The sequence below is a fragment of the Arctopsyche grandis genome, chromosome 8, assembly GCF_051622035.1.
Source record: "Arctopsyche grandis isolate Sample6627 chromosome 8, ASM5162203v2, whole genome shotgun sequence".
In the NCBI taxonomy this organism is placed as follows: domain Eukaryota; kingdom Metazoa; phylum Arthropoda; class Insecta; order Trichoptera; family Hydropsychidae; genus Arctopsyche; species Arctopsyche grandis.
Window position 1 is genome coordinate 19,930,182 of NC_135362.1, and position 23,832 is coordinate 19,954,013.

At 34.3% G+C, this 23,832-nt stretch overlaps 1 protein-coding gene across 1 annotated transcript; it reads right to left on the minus strand.

Annotated features, from left to right (window-relative positions):
* Nucleotides 1-21,085: 21,085 nt before the first annotated feature.
* Nucleotides 21,086-23,473, minus strand: LOC143915752 (zinc finger MYM-type protein 1-like). Its single transcript, XM_077436550.1, has 2 exons — nt 23,409-23,473; nt 21,086-23,063 (listed from the first exon to the last, which is right to left on the minus strand). Exons 1-2 carry the CDS (start codon nt 23,467-23,469, stop codon nt 22,390-22,392), a joined length of 735 nt encoding a protein of 244 aa, XP_077292676.1. The 5' UTR covers nt 23,470-23,473; the 3' UTR covers nt 21,086-22,389.
* Between the last annotated feature and the right edge of the window lie 359 nt (nt 23,474-23,832).

Below are 23,832 nucleotides of genomic sequence, written 5' to 3' on the forward strand. Positions count from 1 at the left end.
CAGAATTTGTAAACCGGAAATAGTATTTTTTTTTAAAACAATATTTCATTATTTTATTTTGACCTTTTATATTATTTTTATCCTTTTGATATTTAATGTGTATAATATTTATACTGATTTTAAATAATAAAAAAAATTTGAACAAAATCTGACAACCGGAAGTAGGTTTTTTGTCTTGTGCAAGTATTTGCATATATTTGCGCTCAATTTGTATCGCTATCATAGTTATTAGTTCAATATCGAATTTTGTTTTGTAACCTTCTTATATTCCTATACATAGATAAAGTCATGGGTTGGTCACACCCGAATTTATTTTTATTTATATTATACCAGTGTTGTGCCCGTTGATATCAACGGGTGGTTTTGGCCCCAGCGCCCCCGACGCCCCCAGCGCCTCCGCGCCCCCGACACCTCCGGCGCGAAAGGAATTGATACACGAATTAAAATAAAGTTATATATTATATATAAATATAGTGGAAGGTAATTTATAGGCGCGCACGCGTTTTAATACACCGTTCACCCTTTTGAAATGATGAATGTGTGTGTGTGTCTTCGTGAATGTGTGTACGCTCCCGCCAAGCTCATCTGACGATGACGTCACCCATCGATCGGCCTGACGTCGCTCGGCGCTCAATTATTAGGCATTTATTATTATTATTATTAAACACGCATATGTACCTATAGTATTATTAAGTACGCATATGTATTCTGTGCGCACACATTAATACGGGAGGAAAAGCCTGTTACTCTTGTTCCTGTTGTATCCTGCTCGCGCAAATTAAGTGAGTATATACCGTTTACCATGCACCCTTTTTTTATCTTTCGACTTAAGATCTTTCAATTTTCGATCTTTGCCTTCCGATATTTGCGTTTTCGGGCGTTTCACATTCGGGCCCGTCACGGAGACCGGTACCTATAATATCGTGTTCACCGACTTAATATATGCGCATGAATTAAGTCGCGTTCATCGAATTTAATATATGCACATAAATTATCGGCGTAAAAATAGCGGATGCTTAAAATGCACCTATTGGTCAATGGTTTTAGTCCACGTGGACCACTTCACTTTGATCGGCTGTGATTCTTGATCGCGTGTATTTATCTTATTAAATATCTCTAAGCACATCATATACTCCTGGTGTTTTAAAATTTGCTTTTTTGAAATCTCTATACTGGTCGACGCACTGCCACATAGTGTTGTGCACGTTGAAATTTCAACGGGTGGTTTCGGAAACAAATTGATACATGATTTTAAATAAAGTTACAATACGTAATAATTAATCGGAATTGGAAGTAAAACAGATATCTGAAATCAGAACTGAAACAGGGATCGGTATCCGGAACTGAAAATGGAGTCCGTATCCGAAACAAAAACAAATCCAGAATCCGGCGGCTCCCGGCGGCCCCCGGCACCCCCCGCCCACCGGTGCCCGGACGCCACCCTCGCGGCCACCACCGCTCCTCCCCCCGCCACTAGTATATTATAATTTAACATACATTTGTCTGTACGTACAATGCAATTTTCATATCGTTTACGTTCACTATCGCGTTCAGTTGGAGTTTTCTGAAGTGTTATATGGTAGCAGACCACCGTGCGGGGTTTTGATTCGGATCTCGTAATTGGTTAGCGGCGGTTGGATTCGAAACCTAGCAAAGGAATAACATTGCAGCCGTATGTATGCATAATGGTATGTACACATATGTATGTAAAATTTATATTGGTCGTGCGTCCGAACGGTATTGCTCTGCCTCCCTTTTCTCACCCTTCCAATCGTTTTCCACGTCACTCGTGGCCGCCGGGCTCCGCTCGCGTGCGCTCCGAGCCCTCATCTCCTCGGCCAGAGTTAATTGCTGGCCACAATTACCGGGGCCATTGGTGCTGGCACACCCGGTACTCGAACCTACATAGAGTGCGTCGCCCGCAAACAATTTGCGCCGGTTGGTAGTCGTCGTCGTCGTGTATGAATGACGCAGACCGATCCGACTCTGCCCGGTCCAATTAATTGAACTGCAAAAAAGTGCGGGGAAACAAGTGGAAAGTCGTTCGTTCCCCGAGCGGGATGTCGATTTCAAAAGGTTTCAGTGTGTACCTACATACATATATGTAAGCGTTCGTTTGAAAAAATTAATCGAAATTTTTGTGGTGTGTGTGTGTGTGTTGTTGACGTATGAAAGTTTGGTTATCATCATGTAACACATAGTGGTCTCTTACTATTTGTACTTATGTACATTTTGTTCTGTGTGCTGCTATTCATGTTGTGTGTGTTTTATTCTGCATCAAAATCTTCTGTTTTATTTTGACATGAGTACAGAAGTGAGACGTTTGAGGATGATGTTTCTTATCGATCCAATCTAGTGATGCGTTTCATTCCGATTCTAATTTTTACATATCTCTTATACAGTTCACATGGTTTTCGTTTAAGAAGTCATTTTTTATATCTCTTATCTTTTATCCGATCGTTTTTATACTTTGCTATATTGCTCATTTTGGTCATCAATAAACGTTAATGTATTTAGATCATTGTAATGTCATGTCCTGTAATTTACTTCAATTATTAAAAAAAAAAAAAAAAAATAGATTTTAGTCATTCATTTCAAACCAGGTATTACAGCCTTACAATGTATTATATAATTCCATAAAAAACGTATTCGAATTTAATGAATTTTAATGATAAACTTTTCTTTGTATGCATAGTTCGAGGTTCAGTATTTTATTTTTGGCGCCTGTCGACGAATGCTACACTCATAATGCGTCTCGGCTCGGAACAAACAGCTCATTTACCGAGAGCAGGGGCTAAGCCCCGCTGATGAGTCCTCCGCCCCCTAAAGAGGGCCCCCTTTCCCGCCCCCCGCCACACCCTTCGCGGTGTGTGTAGCCCGCGGCGTTTCAGTCGTCGTCATCTGCAAGACGATGCTCTCTCTTTCTTTGGGTTTTTCTTTCGCCGGAAAAACTCAACGGAGGAAAAATGCGCCGCGCTCGACTGAATCTTGAGCGTAATGACTGCACTCGAAATTAAGCCGGTTAAAGTCGCTCGTTCCGCGCCCGAACCGGAAATATAAGGGCGCTTTTGGACCTTTTCCGTTTCTTTATTATTTTTTGGATTTTAAAAGATCCCCTCTTTGTGTAAATTGCGTCTTACATTTGTGATAAAAATCAAATTTTTGTTTTTAATAAGTTTTTATTACATTTTTTATTATTAATGCAATGCTACATAACAAACAACCACTAAAGCTGTAGAATTTAAATTAGAACTTAAAAATAATTTAAATCATAACTCAACATTATAAATCTATTAAATATTTATTTTCACTTGTCGAAAAACCGATTTGTGATGCCATTAACTTGTGTGGTTAGTTTTCCCGTGGCGAGCGAAGGAAAATAGGCATTGGGTTTTCTCTCGATTTCCCGGTAGATTCCCGCCCGAGACAAACCATTTTCTCTACTTTCCTATTGTATTATTTAAATCGATCCCGTCGCGTCACCGCGAATTTTAAATTATTAATTACGTTCGGCGACTTAGTATCGTTGGTAGTCGAGGTAAAAAGAGAGTCGTGCCCCATAAAAGTTGCCGTAAGTCACCTTGTGAATAACTTATGCGACAAAGAAGAGAAAAAAAAACGTTCCATTAACCTTAATCCCAAAGAATGGGGGGGCCGGCCGTAAATTCTAGCATTAAGTGCTATTTATTTGTGAAAGGTCCTATTCTACCTATAGAAAGTTCATCTAAATTCCTTATGGCCCGTTTGCGTTTAAAACGACTCATGAGACGCGCCCTTCGGGAGGGGGCCCTCCTTATATTGTGCGTACCGAGAGTATTCATCACGCTCTCTTGCAAATCACAGCCATCTAAAAAATATTTTAAAAATTTAATAGTCGCTCTGAGAAAGGTGACCTTGTCTAGTCGTGACTAGTGCACCCAAATAGAGATACTCGTTTTAAATTATTCAAAGATTAACGACAGCAGATTTTCTTTCGAATATTATATTTGTTTATTTTTATGATAATCATTCTGAAATTATATTTATGAAAATTTTGGGGTTTCCCGTCGATCACTGTGCTCTACGTGCTTCAAGGCACGATCGTTTTCCCCCATTGAAAACTTTAAATACCTCACGTGACATGAAAGCACCCCATTGTAAATCAGTCGCCGAATAAAGGATTAATTAATTCGTTGTATTACTTTCACGGGGAAGATATCAATCGACTTGTAAAGGATTACCCACAGATTTATTGCATCCATTAGTGGTATTTTAGGGGGTGGTCGATTCCATTTTCTTGGACTAAAGATGCCAAAAACTTAATTGCCGAAACGGTTGATAGATGGAATCGTTAATCTGTGAACGGTTTGCCTAATGTGTACGCATAGCCATTTTTCAGTTATTTTTTTTTTCACTAAATTCAAATTGCAGATATTACATAAAACGAGATAAAGAATTTGAGTATTTTTTTTTAATTTGGGTATTTGAGCGATAAACTATATATATACCTACAAGTATTTATGATAGAAAACATGAACGTGCGCAATCTCTCTCACTTCGTATACCATTATCTTTATGTTCGCTGTCGACTTTTAAAATAGTTTTTTTCGTCCATCTTCTTGATGGGAGTTTTTTTCTGAAAAAAAAAAACACATTTCTATTCAATATTCTCAAACGGTTGTTATAAATTTAAGCTTTATTGTTGGGGCTGTAAGCTCAATTTTGCGCCGCTTTCGATGAAAGTAATATGTATGAGTAAAATTTATTATTGTTTTTTGTAGGGAAAACATGCTTTTTTGTAACAATGTAAAGAAATAGCGGTACTTTAGAAAATAAATTCTATATCATATAATATTATGTGAACGGCACATCGTTTTATTGAAAGTGCTTTTACTCGAGTATAATTTGGAGGTTAACAAACGATTTTAAAGTTGTGAGACTCCCAAGTGAGTTTCTCGAAGATTCAATAAAACTTTCGGTGGCAGATAATTGAATTACATCTAATATAAGTCGATAAGCTGCTAAAGCAAAGCTCTTTATTATTCTTGCAGGATTATTGCTTTTCTACAAATATCCACACTGTATTGTGTATGCCTAAATACAAACATATACATATGTATATTATTTTGATTTTTTGATTTTTAAATGCTTTTTATTATTACGAAATTATGTTCACAATACATCTTATATCTATTTTAATAGCTACTGATCTACTGATCATTTTCTATTTTACTATTATAATTTAATTTTGTTAGTAATCATAGTATTATATTATTCTAATTATTAATGTACAGCATAATAGAAAAAAGAGCTCAAAAAGCTATTTACAATTCTTATAAATGCTCATAATACATAATATTAATTAAAGACTCTCTAAAGTCAACGATCTAAAGCAGATTGTGTTTAGGTAATCTGTGTTTATACCTGAAGGGTAAAGACATTTTGCTGTACATAATCACCGATACTCTTCACAAGTGTGTTAGTATGGTTATTATTGATTCTGTCATAGAATCTACTGGTTATTTTGTTACATACATACATATATTTTAATATACATACTAAGGCTTCCAATGCCGGGATCCCGGTGTTTTCTGGTACCGTGAAACCCGGTGCTGAAACTAGTCTGAATACCGTAATTACGGTGCTGGCAGAAATTCCTTTAAAAATATTATTTTCCCAAAATAATATGGAAAAAAACATAAAACATTTTATTATATAATGAAAAATGGTGGGATGAGCAATGAGAGTTATAGTCCATTTGTTTGCCACCCTTTTCTTCCACCCGTTTCGACGCCGGCTTGCCGTTTCCACGAAATGGTATGAAAGTAGTATTTTTAATTTAGAGAATCAAGCTTTTTTCATGTTTTTCTAAGAAATCCTTTAATTTATTGAACTTAAATTTTATATCTAGAGTTTTAAGTTTAATACCAAGTTATGTATAAAAGTTGGTAAGCATCTATTAACCGGAAGTGGCAGTTTACTCTTGTTCAACTTTTTCTTCCAATATTTTTTCGACCCCTTTAACATGTGTGCTCTTCACATAAAAATTGTTGTATCAATGTGATGAAAAAATATTGGATTAAATCACTAAATATGAATTCCGGTTATGAATCACTAAATTCATAACCGGAAGCGGGATTTTTTCCTCTTAGAAAAGTCAAAAATGTTGTGACAACGATTTTTTCCACGCCCTTAACATATTTAGCTGAAAATTTATATTTGTATTCTTTTTTGGTCGGAAGTAGAACTTTTGTCTTGTGTAAGTTTTCCTACATTTGTGTTCAATTTGTATTGAAAATGCTCATAGCCGGTATGTGTGAACGTGTATGTACATATGTTCGATTATCGAATTTTGTTTTTTATCCTTCTTATATTCATCAAATATATAGATAAAGTCGTAGGTTGGTCACATCCGAATTTTTTACATAAAGTAAATGTAATTGTAGTTTTTTTTTATATTAGGTGGATTGTTTCGATGAATAATTACTAGAAGGTACAAACTATATGTAAAAACGAATCAATGAATCAAAGCGATGTTTTTTACTTTATTTAATTACATTTTCGGATGTGAAAATGTAATTAAATAAAATTAATAAAATTAAATTACTTAGAAATTTATGGATGCGAACGGAAAATTTAAAGAATGTAGCCAAACTCCCAAAATTAGTAAGCCAATATGGGAGTATTTTTTGCGTGAAACATCAGGAGAGTGCAAAATGCGATTATACGTTTTTGAAATATGAAAACATGCAATTGAACTTTTTTTCTTGTACATTTGAAATCCCGGTGCTAGCACCGGGATCCCGGGATCGGAAATTCCCAGAACCGTAATCCCGGTGCTGAAGTAACCTTTCGGGATTGGAAGCAATAATACATACACACAATTTGTAAGTTACCAAATCTGTTGATAATGTTTTGACGATAAGTTTTTAAAATTACATACTCTAAAATTTTTATCCGAATATTATTACTAACTCTAAACTAATAATATTATATTATGTATATTATTACAAAACGTAGTTTGTTTGTAAATGTATGTATGTACATAAATATGTATGTATGTAGTTATATTTAGAGTGGGTCAGATTGGAATTCGTTCATTTTTAATCTGTTTGATATGTACTTTGCATCGATCGCTAACTATGTTTTATTTAATCGATGGCTCAAATTCAGATGTGTATTTTGTTTTGTTGCAAAATACGGCTATACAAAACTATCCGTTGATGTATCAACGGACTCAATACTAGTACCAGTGGCGTGCTGTGACTTTTATAACAGGGGACTAGGTATTGACAATATAAAAATATTTTTAATTTTCGAATTACAATAGTTTGTCTTGAAGTCATGAATACAATTTTTCATTTTTGTGCATAAATATCCTAAGTAGCCCAATTCTCTTAATAACGTCTTGTTTGTTTTCAAAACTTAAGCTTCTGAATGATTTGTCGAACAATCGATCTAGAATGCAATATTCTAATGCCAAGTTATTTGTATTTTGATTTGTTCTGAGGGAATTGTTTTTAGTCAAAAAATAAAATAAAAATAGTTTAGAATGATGTTTGATAGACAAAAATCTGAATATTCTTATTTATAATTTAATAAATGCTTGAAGAGACGAGTAAAATAAAAATAAAAAGTTTTGTCTTCGAACGCCTTTACATAACAATTCGTGAACTAGTATCGTGAAGGGAACATAATATTGAGACGGCGAGTCCGTGCAAGCAAACGACATGGTGGACCATACCATAACAATTCACTACCACTACCACTACCACAGGTAGGGCGGTTTCCGGTTTCCGAACTTCACTAATACGAGTGAAAAATATCAACATGGAAACCGATTTGAATTTATTGTAATTTAATTGTTGATATTTTTAAATTGGAATTCCTCTAGTCCAGTGATTCTAAACATGGGGTGCGAGAAGGCATATCAGGGGGTGCGGGAGGCATTTCTAACAATATAAATTTAGTTTTGTGATATTTGAAAACTATTTTAATATTCGATGACATCGGCCAATTTCTTTCGTGACGAAAGCGCTTGGGTAGCTATGTATAATTAAAATAATATAATTTATGGCAGGATATCGGGTCAAGCTCTCTCCTCATTTCAAGCAAATAATAACGACAGTTTTCTCAGAATTTGCACACCGTCGTCTCCACTGGAATACTGTTTTTGCGACAGTGGCAGATAACAAAAAACTAAAGATAGACAGATGGATAGAAAAAAAACTTCTTGAGACTAGCATGTGTACAAACACGAAAGTTGGATTGCAAAGGTTATCTACCATTTTAAAGCAGACAAAAATACATACTTAATTGTTCAGTGATTAAAGCCCGAATAGGATATAATGACACAAAATTTTGAAGTACATATTATTATAATTTTATACGTTCTTTTTAATTATTAAATCTAAATAACGTACTAAACCCCGCCATGTCAAAAAAACGCCAGTGGAATTACGATTACGTTGGTTACGGATTCACTTGTACAACATAAAAATATGGTACACAACGACAAGATATTTCAAACTCCAATCTTAAACCATCAAAATTGTTAGAACATTTCAACAATGTGCAAATATTCCAAAACTCGTTTTTCAATGGGGTGCGGGAACATATTTTCAGATGCAAAGGGCTGCGGCTCACTGAAAAGGCTACTGCTCTAGTCTAATGATGACTCGCCACTTACTAGTGCATGTCCATATGTACATAAATATATACATACATACATACATAGCAATTTTGTTGCATTTATTTTTAAGACTCTTCGCATCTTTGGGAATAGAGAACTGAAAGTCATATCAGAAATTTAATATACAGACAGGACTGTACATAGATGCGCCCCTTACGGGATAATGGACGGGAAGTGGATGAGATATGTCGCGGGCTTTCCATTACCGGATCCGGTGCACGTTTACGGCGTCGTCTTTGTGATCGGCGGGTCGTTTCGCGGATGAGCCCCAATCTCGAAGGAAAACAACCAGAACCGAAGCGAGAGGCTCACAACCACACCGTAAATTGAACACGTGCCTACCGGAGGGCTGTTACATCTCATAAACAATTGACGTGCGTGTTGCTATAGCGTCGCAAAGTGGCTGTTTGTGGTTCACCTGTCGCGAGCTGAGAGCTACGGTGCCGGAGCAGGCTTTGACGCCGACAAAAGCTGCGAAGAGTGCTCCTTTCCGATTCTGCGACGACAGTGGGAGGATGTCGTTCGGTTTGTTATTGGATCAGGTATATTGGAGATAGTCATTGTTTGATATATTGCATTGATATTATGCCCTTCGCATGTATGTACATACCAGTGGCGTGCGGTCCATGGATGCGGTGGATGCGGCGCATCCCCTATAACTTTAAAAAGCCAAGAGTATTTTTAATAAATATTTGAATTTCGCTTCGATGTATTCTTAGTGATGTACGTGATTATGATGTAGTATATGATATATATTTCACATATCACGTGTTTTTTGTTACATGATGCATTATATAGGATCTTTTGATAATTTTTATTAAGGATTCGCATAGGCCGCATTCGCATAGGCCGGCCACAGGCGAGTGACGCTGGCGAGTAGACGCTGAGTGAAGTGCGCGCGCGTCATGGATTCGGAGTCGCGACCGATCCCATTTGCGCATGCGCACTATGAGGCTGTCTTATTCGCGCGGACGCGTTGACACTTGTTTAACCTCTACGGTGGATTCGGTTTCTCTGTTTGCTTATCTATTGAGTTTCACTTGGAAGCCGCTGTTGATCGATATTTCCGCACGCTACGCCCCAAGTTATTTATCAAAAAGCTAGCCGATTCATTTCTTTAGACGAAGTTAATCATTTATACTGTAAGTTGGTTATTTTTTACTTTTGAATTATGTTTTCATTTAAATTAGTTTCGTCTTACTTTATTTTTAGTTTACTGTTCCACTACTTACGAGTTTTCATTATTGCCTTTAATATGGATATCGAAAATAACTTGTCGTCGAGATCAATAATAATTGCAATTGTTTAATTGAAAATGTGCTGAAAAGAAGATTTGCTTCTCTCCCATTTAATGAAAAGGAGATTATTGTTAAGAGCCCCAAACCCACACCAATATTAAATATTCAGTCTAAAACAAAAACATTTAAAAGGTATTTTAACACAGAAACATACGAAAAAATTTCATGGATTTGTGGATGTGCTCACTTAACGAAATTATTCTGTTGGCCATATATTTTATTTTCTCAAGAAGTGAATGTCTGGAGTAAATTTAGATTTTCTGACCTAAACAATTTAAGTAAATCGCGCAAGAGACATGAATGTTCTCAAGCTCACATATGTTCTGCTGCTCAATTTAAAAAATTTGGAAAGGGACCTCGTATAGAAAATTTTTTAAGTGCTCAATTTAAAGCAAATATTGAAATGCACAACAAAGAAGTTACTGCAAATAGATACATTTTGTCGAAATTAATAAGCGCGATCTGTTTTTTAGCAAAACAAGAACAACCTTTACGAGGACATTTTGAACACCAGGAATCGTAAAATAGAGGGAATTATATTGAATTGCTGTATCTGTTGAGTGAATCAGACATAAATTTGAAAACTCATTTAGATAACTCTACGGTGTTTACTGGATTATCGAACCATATACAAAATGACTTGGTATCCGCAATATCAAAAGTCTTGCTAGATGAGATTAAAACTGAAATACGTGCATCAAAATTTGTTTCCATAATTGTGGACGAATCTACAGATATCAGTCGCAAAGCTCAGCTATCTACTATTTTTAGATATGTAGATGAAAACAATGAAATTCAGGAGAGATTAGTTGGATTTGTCGATGTTAGTCCCAATAGAACAGCTAATTTTCTTTTTCAGCACATACGTGAGACCTTGGAAGAATTTGGTTGTTTGGACAAATTAATTGCACAAACGTATGATGGAGCGGCTGTAATGTCCGGGGAGCATAATGGAGTGCAACGAAAAATTCGAGATATTTGTCCTAATTCTTTATTTGTCCATTGTTACGCTCATAGATTTAATTTAGTTTTGTCGCAATCTGTTAAACATATATCCGGATGCAAACGTTTTTTCAGCCGTATGTTGTCATTTTCAACTTTTTTTTGTAAGTCTTCAAGAAGAATTTCCCTTCTCGATTGTCAAATAAAAAAACGATTTCCCACTGCTGCCCCTACACGATGGAACTACAATAGCAAAATTTTAAATATGGTATAAGAATATCAAACAGAATTAATGGAAATATTTAATCAAATAATTAATGATGAAGACGAATGGGATACTGAGGCTGTCATAAATGCTGAAGTCCTTCATCGTTATTTAAAAGAGTTTGAATTCAATTTCAATTTGCATTTATTTTCTGCAATATTTAATTCGGCAGATTTTTTATTTGAAATTTTACAAAAAAAAACCTTTGAAATTTGTAAAATATTTAGATAACAAAAAAGACGATTTTGATTCATTGTGGAACAAAGTAATAACTAAAAATTTTAATAGAAAAAGAAAATATGCTGAATGTGAATTCACTATTCTGAAATTTTAGAAACTCTTTCAGTAAATACAACCAATCGATTTCGAGATATCGAAAATTTAAAATTTCTTTTAATTTTTTTTAACGTCAAAAAATTTAAAGAATATGAAAATAATTTTCCAGATATCCTATTTAAATCACTCCACCTAACTTATGGAAAATAATTTGATTTGATGAAATTAAAAAGCGAATTAATTTACATGTACTCAACGCAAGATTTTCATTTGAAATCTATAAATGACGTAAAGGAATTAATTGTGAAAGATGATCTAATAGAAGTTTTGGAACAAGTATTTAGTTTAATACAATTAATTTGTACGATACCTTCCACGAGCGCATCGGCTGAACGATCATTTTCGACTATGAAAAGAATTAAAACGTTCACCAGAAGTAGTCAAAGTGAAGAAAGACTCTCTGGTCTTACTAAAATTGCAATCGAAAAGAAAATAATGTCAAATTTAAAAAACAATAAAAAATTCTATGATGCGGTTATCGATGAATTTTGTAAAAAGGAACGAAGAATAAAATAAAATTTTAAAAAATAAATTGGCCGGTTTTTTTTTTCAAACAAGAGACAGCATCCCTTGTTTGAAAAGTCACCGCACGCCACTGGTACATACATATATAAAATTATGTTGATAAACAATTTTGAAAACAGAAATATATCTATGGCAACGAAGTGGAAAATTAGACGATTACCTTTCTTGAATATGAATACTTTACTGGAATGGTAAATAAAAAAAATCCAAAGTACATTTAATTTTTTCTTTAAATGCTTTTTATTATTACGAAATTATGTTCACAATACATCTTATAACTATTGTAATAGCTACTGATCTACTAATCATTTTCTATTTTACAATTTTTATTTAATTTGGTTAGTAATCATTAGTCACCGGAGCCTGAGGGGGCCGTGTATTGTTCAAAGGTTGTAAATGCATTGTTAAAGGTTTGCCGAACAATGGTTAGCACTGTGACTATCCTACCTCTAGTAATCATAGTATCATATTATTCTAATGTTAATGTACAGAATAATAGGAAAAATGGCTCAAAAACATATTTATAATTCTTATAAATGCTCATTATACATCTAATACATAATATTAATTAAATTCTCTTCAAAGTCGATGACCTAAAGCAGATTGGGTTAAGGTAATCTGTGTTTCTACCTGAAGGGTATAGACATTTCGTTGTAATCACCGAGACTATTCACAAGTGTGTAGTATGGTTATTAGTGATTCTGTCAAAGAATCTACTGGTTATTTTGTTAGTAATGTCTGTTACAAACGGAATATTATATATGGCATGCAGTTTTTTTGGGTCAGTGGGTACTTTCATTTTAAAAGTCTTTTCGTGAATAATAAGATGAATTTTATGAAGAGGCAAAAACTCTTCCATTCCTCGCAAATTTTCAAAATTGTGTAGTTGTTTCCTTGGAGTCGTTCGTTGAAATCATTATATGTAATGGTTCATTATGTCTTTTAAGAACAAACGCTATAAAAAACCATCATTGAGTTCAAAATAATATTTGTGTCATTAAAGCACTCTACAAATATATAAAAAAAAACTTTGCTTCAAGCATCGTATTTCAGCATGTAACAGCAAATCTTCATATTTAGATTCAATTTCTTGTGTGTGTGTGTGTTAATGCAAATCGTGCAATTTTGTTTACCATCTTAATTACTTTTTCATTACATCCTCATTTTATTGCGTAGATGCCTTTGCAAATAAATCTTCTTCGTGCAATACTAATTTCATCATTAGATGACATATCATTTTTGACGTATCGCATATTCTTAAATAAAATATATTTGTTGGTACTTATACGAAAAAAGAAACTCTAGCCTTAACCGGTTAACTAAAGTGGGTCACTTAGTGACTCGTGGGTAATATGTTGCCGATGCCTGCTTTAATTAAAAGCTTGTGAATGTTTACATTTCAATTAGAGGGCACTTTATCTATTTATTAGTATTGTATCTTTGAATCATATATCACAAGTAATATATGTACATAATACATATATTACTTGTGAACAGAGTAAATATTAGAGTTTAAATACTAAAAAATGTTTTATATATTTCCATATTTATATGAGACGGTGAAAATGTTATTCCATGGAACGTTCGAAGGATTAACGATTTATCTAAAAATAGCGCGTTATTGAGATTTCATCGTGCGAATCCGTGTGCTTTTGCTCGTGCCGCGTAGGACTTTCTGCGTAATTTATTCAAATCGTACGTACGCTTAATCATAATTGAATCATCTTTTATATCCAGATGTTACAGTTAATATACAGTGGATGTAAAAATATGTTTTTCTCGATCCGGCTGAAGGAACATATTCTTTATTTTTTTTGGTCGCAATGTTGAAAATGGCAATTCGACGAAATACGAATGTTAACAATAGGACATCATATCTGTCTCCGTGTCACATAAGATTTGAGGAGAGTGTGTAGGAATGTACTTAGCCCGGCTTTTCATTTTTCTCTCTTTTTTTTTACCAAATGAAAAAAAAAATCACGGCGACGGAAAGTCAAAAAAAGAGAGAATGCTTTCTGTGTGCGTGTAGTGCGATCATTTTTTTTCTTGTTAACAAAATGTGCTTCAAACAGAATGCGAGACAATAAACCACTAAGCCGAGCGAGACTTTCGCCCGTCTTAAAAGCTTCTCCACTCTCTAGGGAAGCGGTTCCTCTTCTCCATTTTTTTCTGCACATTCCTCGCGGAAAGATGAATGTGATTTCAAAAACGTATTTTCATTTCATTCATTTTCTCGTGCCTCTCCCGTCTTGTTTATCTTCGTGCTTCTCATAAATTTATACGCGCAGAAGAGGGCCCCGGCGTCTTTTAACGCGCGCCAAATATGAGAGCCTTAAAATGGCTGGGGTGGGAGTAGGGGAACAAAAAAAGCAATAATACTTTCATTAATTACTTTGTTGTAAAATAAGCTTTATGTACCTTTACCTATACATAACAAGCGAAGAGGAAATCGGATGTTTTGCGTAATGGTAATATGGTAACGAATAAAATTGCTTCCCCCCCATTTACTTATTCTGTTAGCATAAGGGACGCATATACGGTTAAGATGATGAACGGTAAAGAGATGTTAACAAGACTTAATGGACTTAAAAGGATCACGAATATCGACTATCTATAAGTCAAGTATATTCACTTTATGCTCTTCAAACTTGGGTCGCGATTTATTACCATAACGGTAGGAGAGCTTCACATTATGTACCTATACATATATAGGTATAATACATACGTACATTATTATATATTAATTTTAAATAAACAAATTAATTGAAGATACTACAATATATGTAAAGTTTGTAGAAATTTTCATAATGGTCATGGATGTTAGGTGGTAAAAGTTTCTGTTTGTCTGTAGTCATCCTAAATAATATTACCGCATAAGTGCAGTGTGAAAAATGAGTTAGTTTATACGTATATATGTTTATTAACTTTGATTTATTCGGCTCATGCTTCGTTCGTATCTGATGAATTTCTAAAAGGATTTCAGTCTTTCACCAGCCGATTTTTTTCTCCTTTTAAATTGTGATTTATTAAAATCTCTCGGGAACTCTTTGATTTCCTACCGGCGTCACGATAAATCATCTCCTAAGTAAACGTTCGCGAGTTGCAAAACTCTTCTTTAGATTTTTGCAAATTTTTGGAAGCTGTCGCAAATCGACTTGGGTTTGTGCATCTGAGCTTTTTTTTCGAGTGCACGTAAGTTCCCGCAGTCTCTGTCGAAAGTTAAAGTGAGCTTTGGAAAGAACCAATGGTTTCTGGTTCCATTGTGACATAGAAAAACATACGAGGGTACTTGCGAGAGAACAAAATCGTGACCGTGTTCTTAACCGGTCGGACCACAACTGCGCGAGTGCTCCTTAAAAGTTAGAAGACGAACAAAAACGATACCGCCACTTGAAGATGCTACTCGGCTTACTGTTGCACTCGTTTTTACTGCAAAAACATTGATTTTAGAATTGATAAAAAAGTGCATTATTTCGAATAAATTTCGAGAGACGAGTGAATAAATATTACAGATAAGGTCGATGAAATAACATTTATTGAATATATGTGTATATGTTCATACATACATAGTTCGCCATTGATGCATTCTTTGTAAATCAGACAATGACGAATGGCAAGTGCTGCATAATAAATACGCTTTCAATGCGACTTGAATACTGATGATTGCAATTGATAGTGCAATCAATTTATGATCATTGAATTTTAAGTTTGAACATACGTTTACGGGGTGATTCGTGAGTCTTTGAATTAAAAGAACAAATTGGAAATAAATGTTATTATTTATACAATATACTTTCGATTATCCGGGTGCGGACTATCCGTGCTTGAAAAATATTAATTAATTTTTTTAAATTATATATTTTTTATTATATGATTATGAGTAAAGCCCGGACCCAGAGGGTGCCACGTATCGTTCAATTGTTGTAAATGCATTGTTAAAGGTTCGCCGAACGTTTTTTTTTTTGGACTCTAACTTTGTAAATAGAACTAAACCGCCTCGATTCCTGAAAAAAGCACGGTGTCTATCCGCAGTCAAATTATGAAACTCACCTATTGCTTGCAACCATAAACACGCGTGGTATTTGAAACAAATGTTTTTCGTTCCCTTTTTAAATGTCTTTTATTATTGCGTTAATTCTTTCAGTCGCTTTTGATAAGCGAAGAAGTAAGAAGTGCGTGTATTCAGAAGAGATTTTTTTCTTAACATACGTATGTTTAATTATTTTCAATTGCTGATGAAAATTTGCAACCCGATCAAATCTATAATGCAGGTGTAACAGGCCTGTACTGGAAGTGCTTGCCGACAAAAAACCCTGGTTTCAATGTGAGAAACGTCTGCTACTGGACATACATAGATCGTCCAAAGAAAGGATAACTTTTATGTGTTGCGGAAACGCATCGGAAACTTATGAAATGAAACTTTTGATGATTGAGAAAGCAAAGAAACCTCGATCTTTTAATGGAACTGAAATGAAAATTCTTTCCGTCGATTATTATAGTCGTAAAGGGGTATGGGTGGACAGGGAGATTTTTGAAGATTGGTTAAAAAAAAGAAGCTTCTAGAGGTGCAAGATTTAAAAAAAAATAAGGGATTGCCATAGAAAGCAGTATTATTATTAACTTTTGCTCCTTCTCATCCGAACGAAAGCATATTGAAAACAAGCGATGGACTTATGGTTACAATATTTACGGTACAACACTAATACTATGTACGTAACTACTAACGACCACTTATCAGCTTGACTATGAGCGTTTTTCTTAATAAATGAGTATTAAAGTTATGAAACAAAAATTTGTGTTGTAAATATGATATTATATTCGAAACCAAGTCAAAATTAGATAATTCGGATTATCCGTGTTTTTCAATTATCCGTGACCTTCCTCCCCAGCATTAGTCCGGATAATCGAGAGTATACTGTATACTTATATTGTTTTGACAAAACAGATGTGACGTTCAGTTAAGGATCGTAGTCAGGTATTTAATTTCAGCTTTAAATTTTTTTACGAAAAATGACTTCCGAAGAAAATTTAAGTGCTGTACTAATAGGGAAATATTTAGTAAGGTGGCTCGAGAAGAACTTAAGAGATAAAGGAGACAGGGTAATTTATAAAAAAAATAATATCAAATACAATGGATTATTTAATTATTTACTCGGGAAAGTACATATATGTAAATAAATAATGATGATGGATCGAATTTCATATTTTCTCAAGATGCCGTTATCGGTTTGCCTCTGAGAAACATCTATGATATTAAAATTGTACATACATTTATTAATTTATAGACTAAATAAAATTTGAAATCATATTAAAACAATGGTTACATGGTTACATAAAATAATGGTTTTGCCAATTTGATGAGGACCGTCTCAACAATGAAAACAGATAAATTGGCAAATTCTGAGTGGAAACTATCGATCAAAAATATACAAGAACAAGAGTAAACTTCCACTTCCGGTTGACGGACGCTTACCAAATTTTATACATAAGTTGGTATTTAGCTTAAACTTCTATATATGATATTTCAGTTCAATAAATTAAAAGGTTTCTGAGAAAAAACATAAAAAAACCTCGATTGAGTGAAGTACTACTTCCGGTTTAGGAAAAAATATTGAGGTATAAAATTTAAAATTTCTATTACATGTAAAAAACTTTCAATCCGATTCGATTAGCCGTTTGGGAGATAATTGAATTCAAAAACTTAAAATAAAGAGGACACCTCTAAGGAGAGGTACCATTTCCGGTCAACTTAAAAATTTGAAAAAAAAATTACGTCGTATCAATAAGAATTTCAGTAACCGATATTAAGTTTCAATTCGATAGGAGTAACGGTTTTCAAAAAATCCCCAAAATACACACACACACACATTTTTTATATATCATGAAAACTTCTGTGATCGATTCTGAGTTCAAATCAGTTAATATCTCGAGATGGAATTTTCGCATGATCACAAAACCTCATCTATTGTTACTACGTACATACTACGTATATATATGTAGATAAAGTAAAAGTTATGTCGTATCGATGAGCATTTCAGTAATTGATACCAAGTAGGTATATGTATGTAAGTTCGATAGGACTACCGGTATTTAAAAAATCTCCGAAACACACAGACACATACTAACATACTAACAAAAACACACATTTTTTCTAAGCCATGAAAATCTGATTAATTAATTTTTCTGAGTTCGAATCAGTCAAAATCTCAAGTTCGAATTTTCACATGATCACAAAATTTCATCTATTATTACTACGTACATAAGTAAAGTAACTAGCACGCCTGATCTATGCTATGGCACCCATTCCAAAATCCCCGCATTGACATACATACATAGATAATGGTAATTATTAAAATTTAGTTGGATCGGAATTATTATGAATCGGATTAGATTCGGAACTTATCGAATCTTGCCTTATTAAACTCGCCTGAAAGATCCAACGCAATTTTAATAATTGCATCTGTGCACATCGAAAGGTTACCCGTCATCTGATGTGCAATCTATTATTCGAGAAGACGAGAATTGCATTTAAAGCAGCCGGCCATTAATCTGTCGTTCAATTTGTCTGGCGATTTTAGAGCGGATGCACCGCATCCACATTGTACATGTTCATACGAAGTTTGCAGGTCGCTCTTGATAGTCAGCTGAAATTTTAATTGCACGACTTCGTCTTGACTTAAAAGTCGACGATATCTCGCATTTAACACAATTCGAAGTAGACTAATCACGAATCGAGTCCAACAATAGAATCCAACGGGAGCACAGTGACGTGTTTACATCGGTCATGTGGCACGTGTCGCATTATGCGCGGTGCGGTGCATGCACCGGAATGGGTCAATCGCGACGGACAATTACGAGTCGCGGTAGCCGATTGATAAGGGCCGGTCGGTCGGGTTCACGTGGTCCGGCGCCCGGAACCGGTCCGGACCGGTTCGACCGGGACGAGTGCAAGTCGCCCGGCGACCTGCTGCCCGCTGCACCGGTTCCGCCAGTGTACCCTGCCTCCTCACTCGCTCCTATGTTGCACATGCACATTGCAAATGCACGTTGCAGCAGCCCGCTGGAGCCCTGGCCGGGGCGAATGTCCTCTGACCGACTCGACTTGTCTCGGGGCCGGGATTAATCAATTATCCTGCCATATTCCACGACGGCCCGGCCGGTTCGATCCGGACCGGTTCAGTGCGTACGCGCACAATCGCCACGGTCCCGACCGTTCGATCTTCGTCGTGGATTTAAAAAATAATTCGTCGTTTTTATAACCGTCTTATATTCTAAATTAATTATGCTCGGAGTTGTGTACGGTACTTTTAATATGGGAAATGTAATTAATATTCGTCTGATTGTTTTAATTTGTTTTCTTTATTCAGTCACTTTGTTGTGTTAAATTACATACACACATTTAACGTATGTAATTAAAATGTATTTATGTATTGTCCATGCGGTGTAGGTAAACACATATGTAGGTAAAACTTACATGCTGTCTCCCTCGCCGCCTCTCGACCAATAGCATTTCACGAGTACAAATGTTCTACTGTCTGCAAGAAATGCTATTGGTCGAGAGGCGGTGAAAGAGATAGCATATAAGTGTCATACTCACCGGATGGGCTATAATTAAAATTTGCGAAATGCGGCATACAATTACGGAAAAAACGTATACTAAAAAAGTATATTTTTGACTTTTATAATTCTCTAGATAATTTATTATACGTATTTAAAAGCGATAAAAACCACAATCAATAGGAAAAACACCTGACTATTGATTCCAATACTCAATTTTGGCACAGCGATACAAGATTTTGAGTTTAAGACTATAATTGCCAATAAAGCCAATAGCTTTATGGGCGTTTAAGCAATTAAAATCTGACAAAACGAGTGGGTGGTGGAAAGTCAAACAAACATGTCTACGGGCTCTGAGCAAATAGCAAGATGTCAACGACCCCACAATTTTCGAATCTTTAAATACGTAAATTACGATTAATTTCACTATCGACTTAGCGGACACAATTGAAATTTCTGTCGGGGGGCAAACTTCCCAAAGTTGCAAAATTTCAAAGCGATTAGAAGAGTTTTATGAAGGGAACAATTATCGTTGTACAAGTGAAACTAATGAAAACCTTGTAAAAATCTGTATAAGTTTCTCATTTTTTTAAACGCTCATCTAATATATAATTTTTGAAAGAGACTTTGTTAAGTTGAATGTAAGTATGTATGTATTTAAGTATACAAGGTTTGGGTGGTAGAATCAGTTAATTATTCAGAATAATCAGAATTTCAAATTATTCTGAGATATGGATCTATAAGACTATGGAAACATACATAATGATATTTTATAGTTTTGTTTCAATAGATGTTTATTATATGTACATATCATAAAGGACTCAATAGCCTTTTTTAAAACATGTAATTCATTTTTTAATTCTAATTTTATTTTATTTATTATATATATATATATATATATATTCATATATTTTATTTATTTTTATTTTTACATATATACCAGGAAGGCCTTACAGGTAAATCCCAATGCGCCTTCCTGGCCAATTACAAATACAAATGCAGCATTTTTATTAAAAATCGTTGAATTGCGAGACACTGAAAAAACTCGCAAATTAACGAGACATCTATGAATTGTACATAAATTTTTATTGTACATCAATCAAATTTCAAATAGTGGTGACATAGTAGGTAGGAAGGATTTTTAGCCAATTTTTTTTTCCGGGAACCGTTTCAACAATGAAATCAGAGAAAATTGGCAAACTCTGATAGGAAACGACCAACCTGGAGTCACAAATCCAGGTCTGACCAACAGCATACTCTGAAAAATTCATTTTCATTCAGGGATTGAACCCGGCACCTTCTTGTATATATATATATATATATATATATATATATATATATATATATATATAATAAATAAAATATAAAATATATATATATATATATATATATATATATCAGTGGCGGACGGTGGGTGTTAATACCGGGTGTGCTGTGTATGCCGTAGGGCGTAGGGTATAAAATTAGCAATTAAAAAAAAATACTCGTTTTGCATTACAAAAATGTTTAATTTATTAGTTATTTATACATAAGTTCAATGCGACGTTTCTGAGACATAAACTTTTCAATCACGTCTGCATAGAATGTGTCTTTCTGTTTTAATTCCACCAATAACTTTTTTTCTATTGAAATTAAGCTAAGGCCACATAATCTATCTTGACCTTGCGTACCTCTATAGCAAGTTTTTATTCTTTTCAGCGCCGAAAAAGACCGTTCTGCTGAAGCTGTACTGCTTGGTATCGTTAATATTAATTCTCCCAGCTTAAACACCTCTTTAAAACCAGATTCGAGGTTATTTTTTGTCATGAATTGTATTAATTCATGAACAGGTTTCTCTGAAAATTCAGAGCTGGAATATAGCACAATGAGTTCGTTTTTCAATCGAATATAATCAAACAGTGATCCATAAAAATCTTTTAATTTATTAATTAAAACATTTGGAAAATTTTCTTTATATTCGTCATATTTATCATTACAAAGAAGGTGGAAATATTCTAATTTGGAAAGTGAAGAATATCTACATTCGACTTGTGCGATTATGCTATCAACTATTTTGAAATATAATTGACGAAATGAAGTTTTATCTTCTACTTCTGAATAATTTTTTAATCTTTGTGGCCACGATCATGATCATCATTTTTTTCATTTAAATAATTATTCCATAACATTTCAAAATTATTATACCTTTCGTATTTCAGTTGCTGCAAAACATCATTAATTTTTTTACAACAATATAAAACGTCCGAAGATTTAGATTGAAGAATGTTATACAAAACATCAGTTATTCCAAACAGTTTTGAAAAAAATTGAAGAAGTTTAATTGTTTGAAAATCCTCTAAAAAGCCTAAAAACCCTCGTGCTTTTATAACAGTATCTGTGTCCCATAATTCACAATTTTCTATAACATGTCGAAAAAAAATATGTAAATTGACTTCTGTATTGTTGTACTGTGCTACTTAAACGAGATGTAAAATTCCACCTTGTGGGTGCTACAGAGGGAAGTCTTTTTGTCACAAATTCCTGTAAAGCGAATACTCTTTTGGAAGATTTTGAAAAGTATGTAGACAATCCATTTAAAGTTTGAAAAAATGATTTACTTTCTTTAATATCAGAAAGACCTTGCTGCAATACTAAATTCAATACATGAGCATAACAGTGTGTAAAAAGAGCAAAAGGATAAGCATTGAGGACTTTGGATTGCAAACCATTTACGTGTCCACTCATTACACTTGCTCCATCATAAGTCTGTCCAACCAATTTGTCTTGAATTTTAAATTCTTCAACTATGTTCACCATTAGAATAGACCATTAGATGTTTTATCAGCACTAACGTCTGTAAAACTAATAAACCGTTCATGTACATTGCCTTTACATACAAAACGTAAAACTGTTGAGAGCTGTGATTTTGTCATTATATCTGAAGTTTCATCGAGAATAATAGCAACAAAACTTGCTGACTCTACTTCATTTTTTATATGAACTTTAATAACATGAGAGATTGCTTCGATTATGTCATTTTGTATACTTGGAGAAGTACCACGAAAGGTAGTAGCAGTATTTAGAGTATCTAAAACAGAATCATATTCTCGAAGAGCATTTAGATATTCAATGTAATTGCCTTTGTTTACGGAATTACATGACTCGTCGTGACCTCGCAGGGACAGTTCTTGTTTTCCTAGATAGATTATTGCGTTAATAATTCGTTTTAAAACATCTCTATTTTTATTTACTTGTTCATTATGTCGACTTATTTCGGCTTTACGTTGACTGTCAATTAATACGTCGATTCGTTGTTTGCCAAACATTTGTATGGAAAGAAATGATTGAACGTGTGCCTGCGATCCTTTGTGTTTCTTCAGTGCTGCTGTCAAATGGTTGAGATCAGCAAATCCTTCTTTGTTCCACACATTAATATCTTTGGAGAACAATAAACATGGCCAGCAGAAAAGTTTGGATCGAATTTCACAGCCTGTAATCCATACGAATTTTTTATAATTTGAAACGCAAAAATGTCTAGTGTAAACTTTTGTTTTTTCTTTATGCAAACTGGATAAATTTGGAAGAGACGGACACGGTTTCCCATCTTTAATTATTTTTAATTTGATCTCAAAACTTCTATTTGAAAACGGAATAGTTAAAATGTCTTGAACACTGTTAGCCATTATTAGTTATTAGAGGTAATAATATGACCATAAAAATACGAATGTGCGAAAAAGTACGAGACCACGTGCCGCATCGCATTCGGTCAATTGCCGAGTGGTGCGCGGTGCTCTGAAGTCGTAGCACACCGTACGTCTTAATATCGCGAACAAACCTATACAAGCGAATATCCGCCTGCACACTCCAACCAAACCCACCAATTTGCTGCACGGCATAGGTATTCTCTCGTCGCGGCGCACAAACTACATACACACATCACACAACACGCTGCAGACTGCACACCACACCATACACCATACATTTAGCGCACGCGGTAAATACACCATACACATCAATGCCTGCTTATACAACAACACATTATTTTGTATTAAAATACTACTTGGTTTTCACGGGTGTGCGCCGCACACCTAGCACACACCCAATATACGCCACTGATATATATATATATATATATATATATATATATATATATATATATATATATATATATATATATATATATATATATATATATATATAAATTTTATGAAAAGAAAATAAAATTCACATTAATAAGAAGTATGTTGAAATTATTTGCT

Bases quoted from the DNA above. Each gene is read 5' to 3' on its own strand.
- LOC143915752 (XM_077436550.1), bottom strand. From the start codon at position 23,469: ATGCCGTGCAGCAAATTGGTGGGTTTGGTTGGAGTGTGCAGGCGGATA. The intron at 23,064-23,408 runs GTTTGTTCGCGA...TATGGATTACAG, and splicing joins GCGGATATTCGCTTGTATAG to GCTGTGAAATTCGATCCAAA.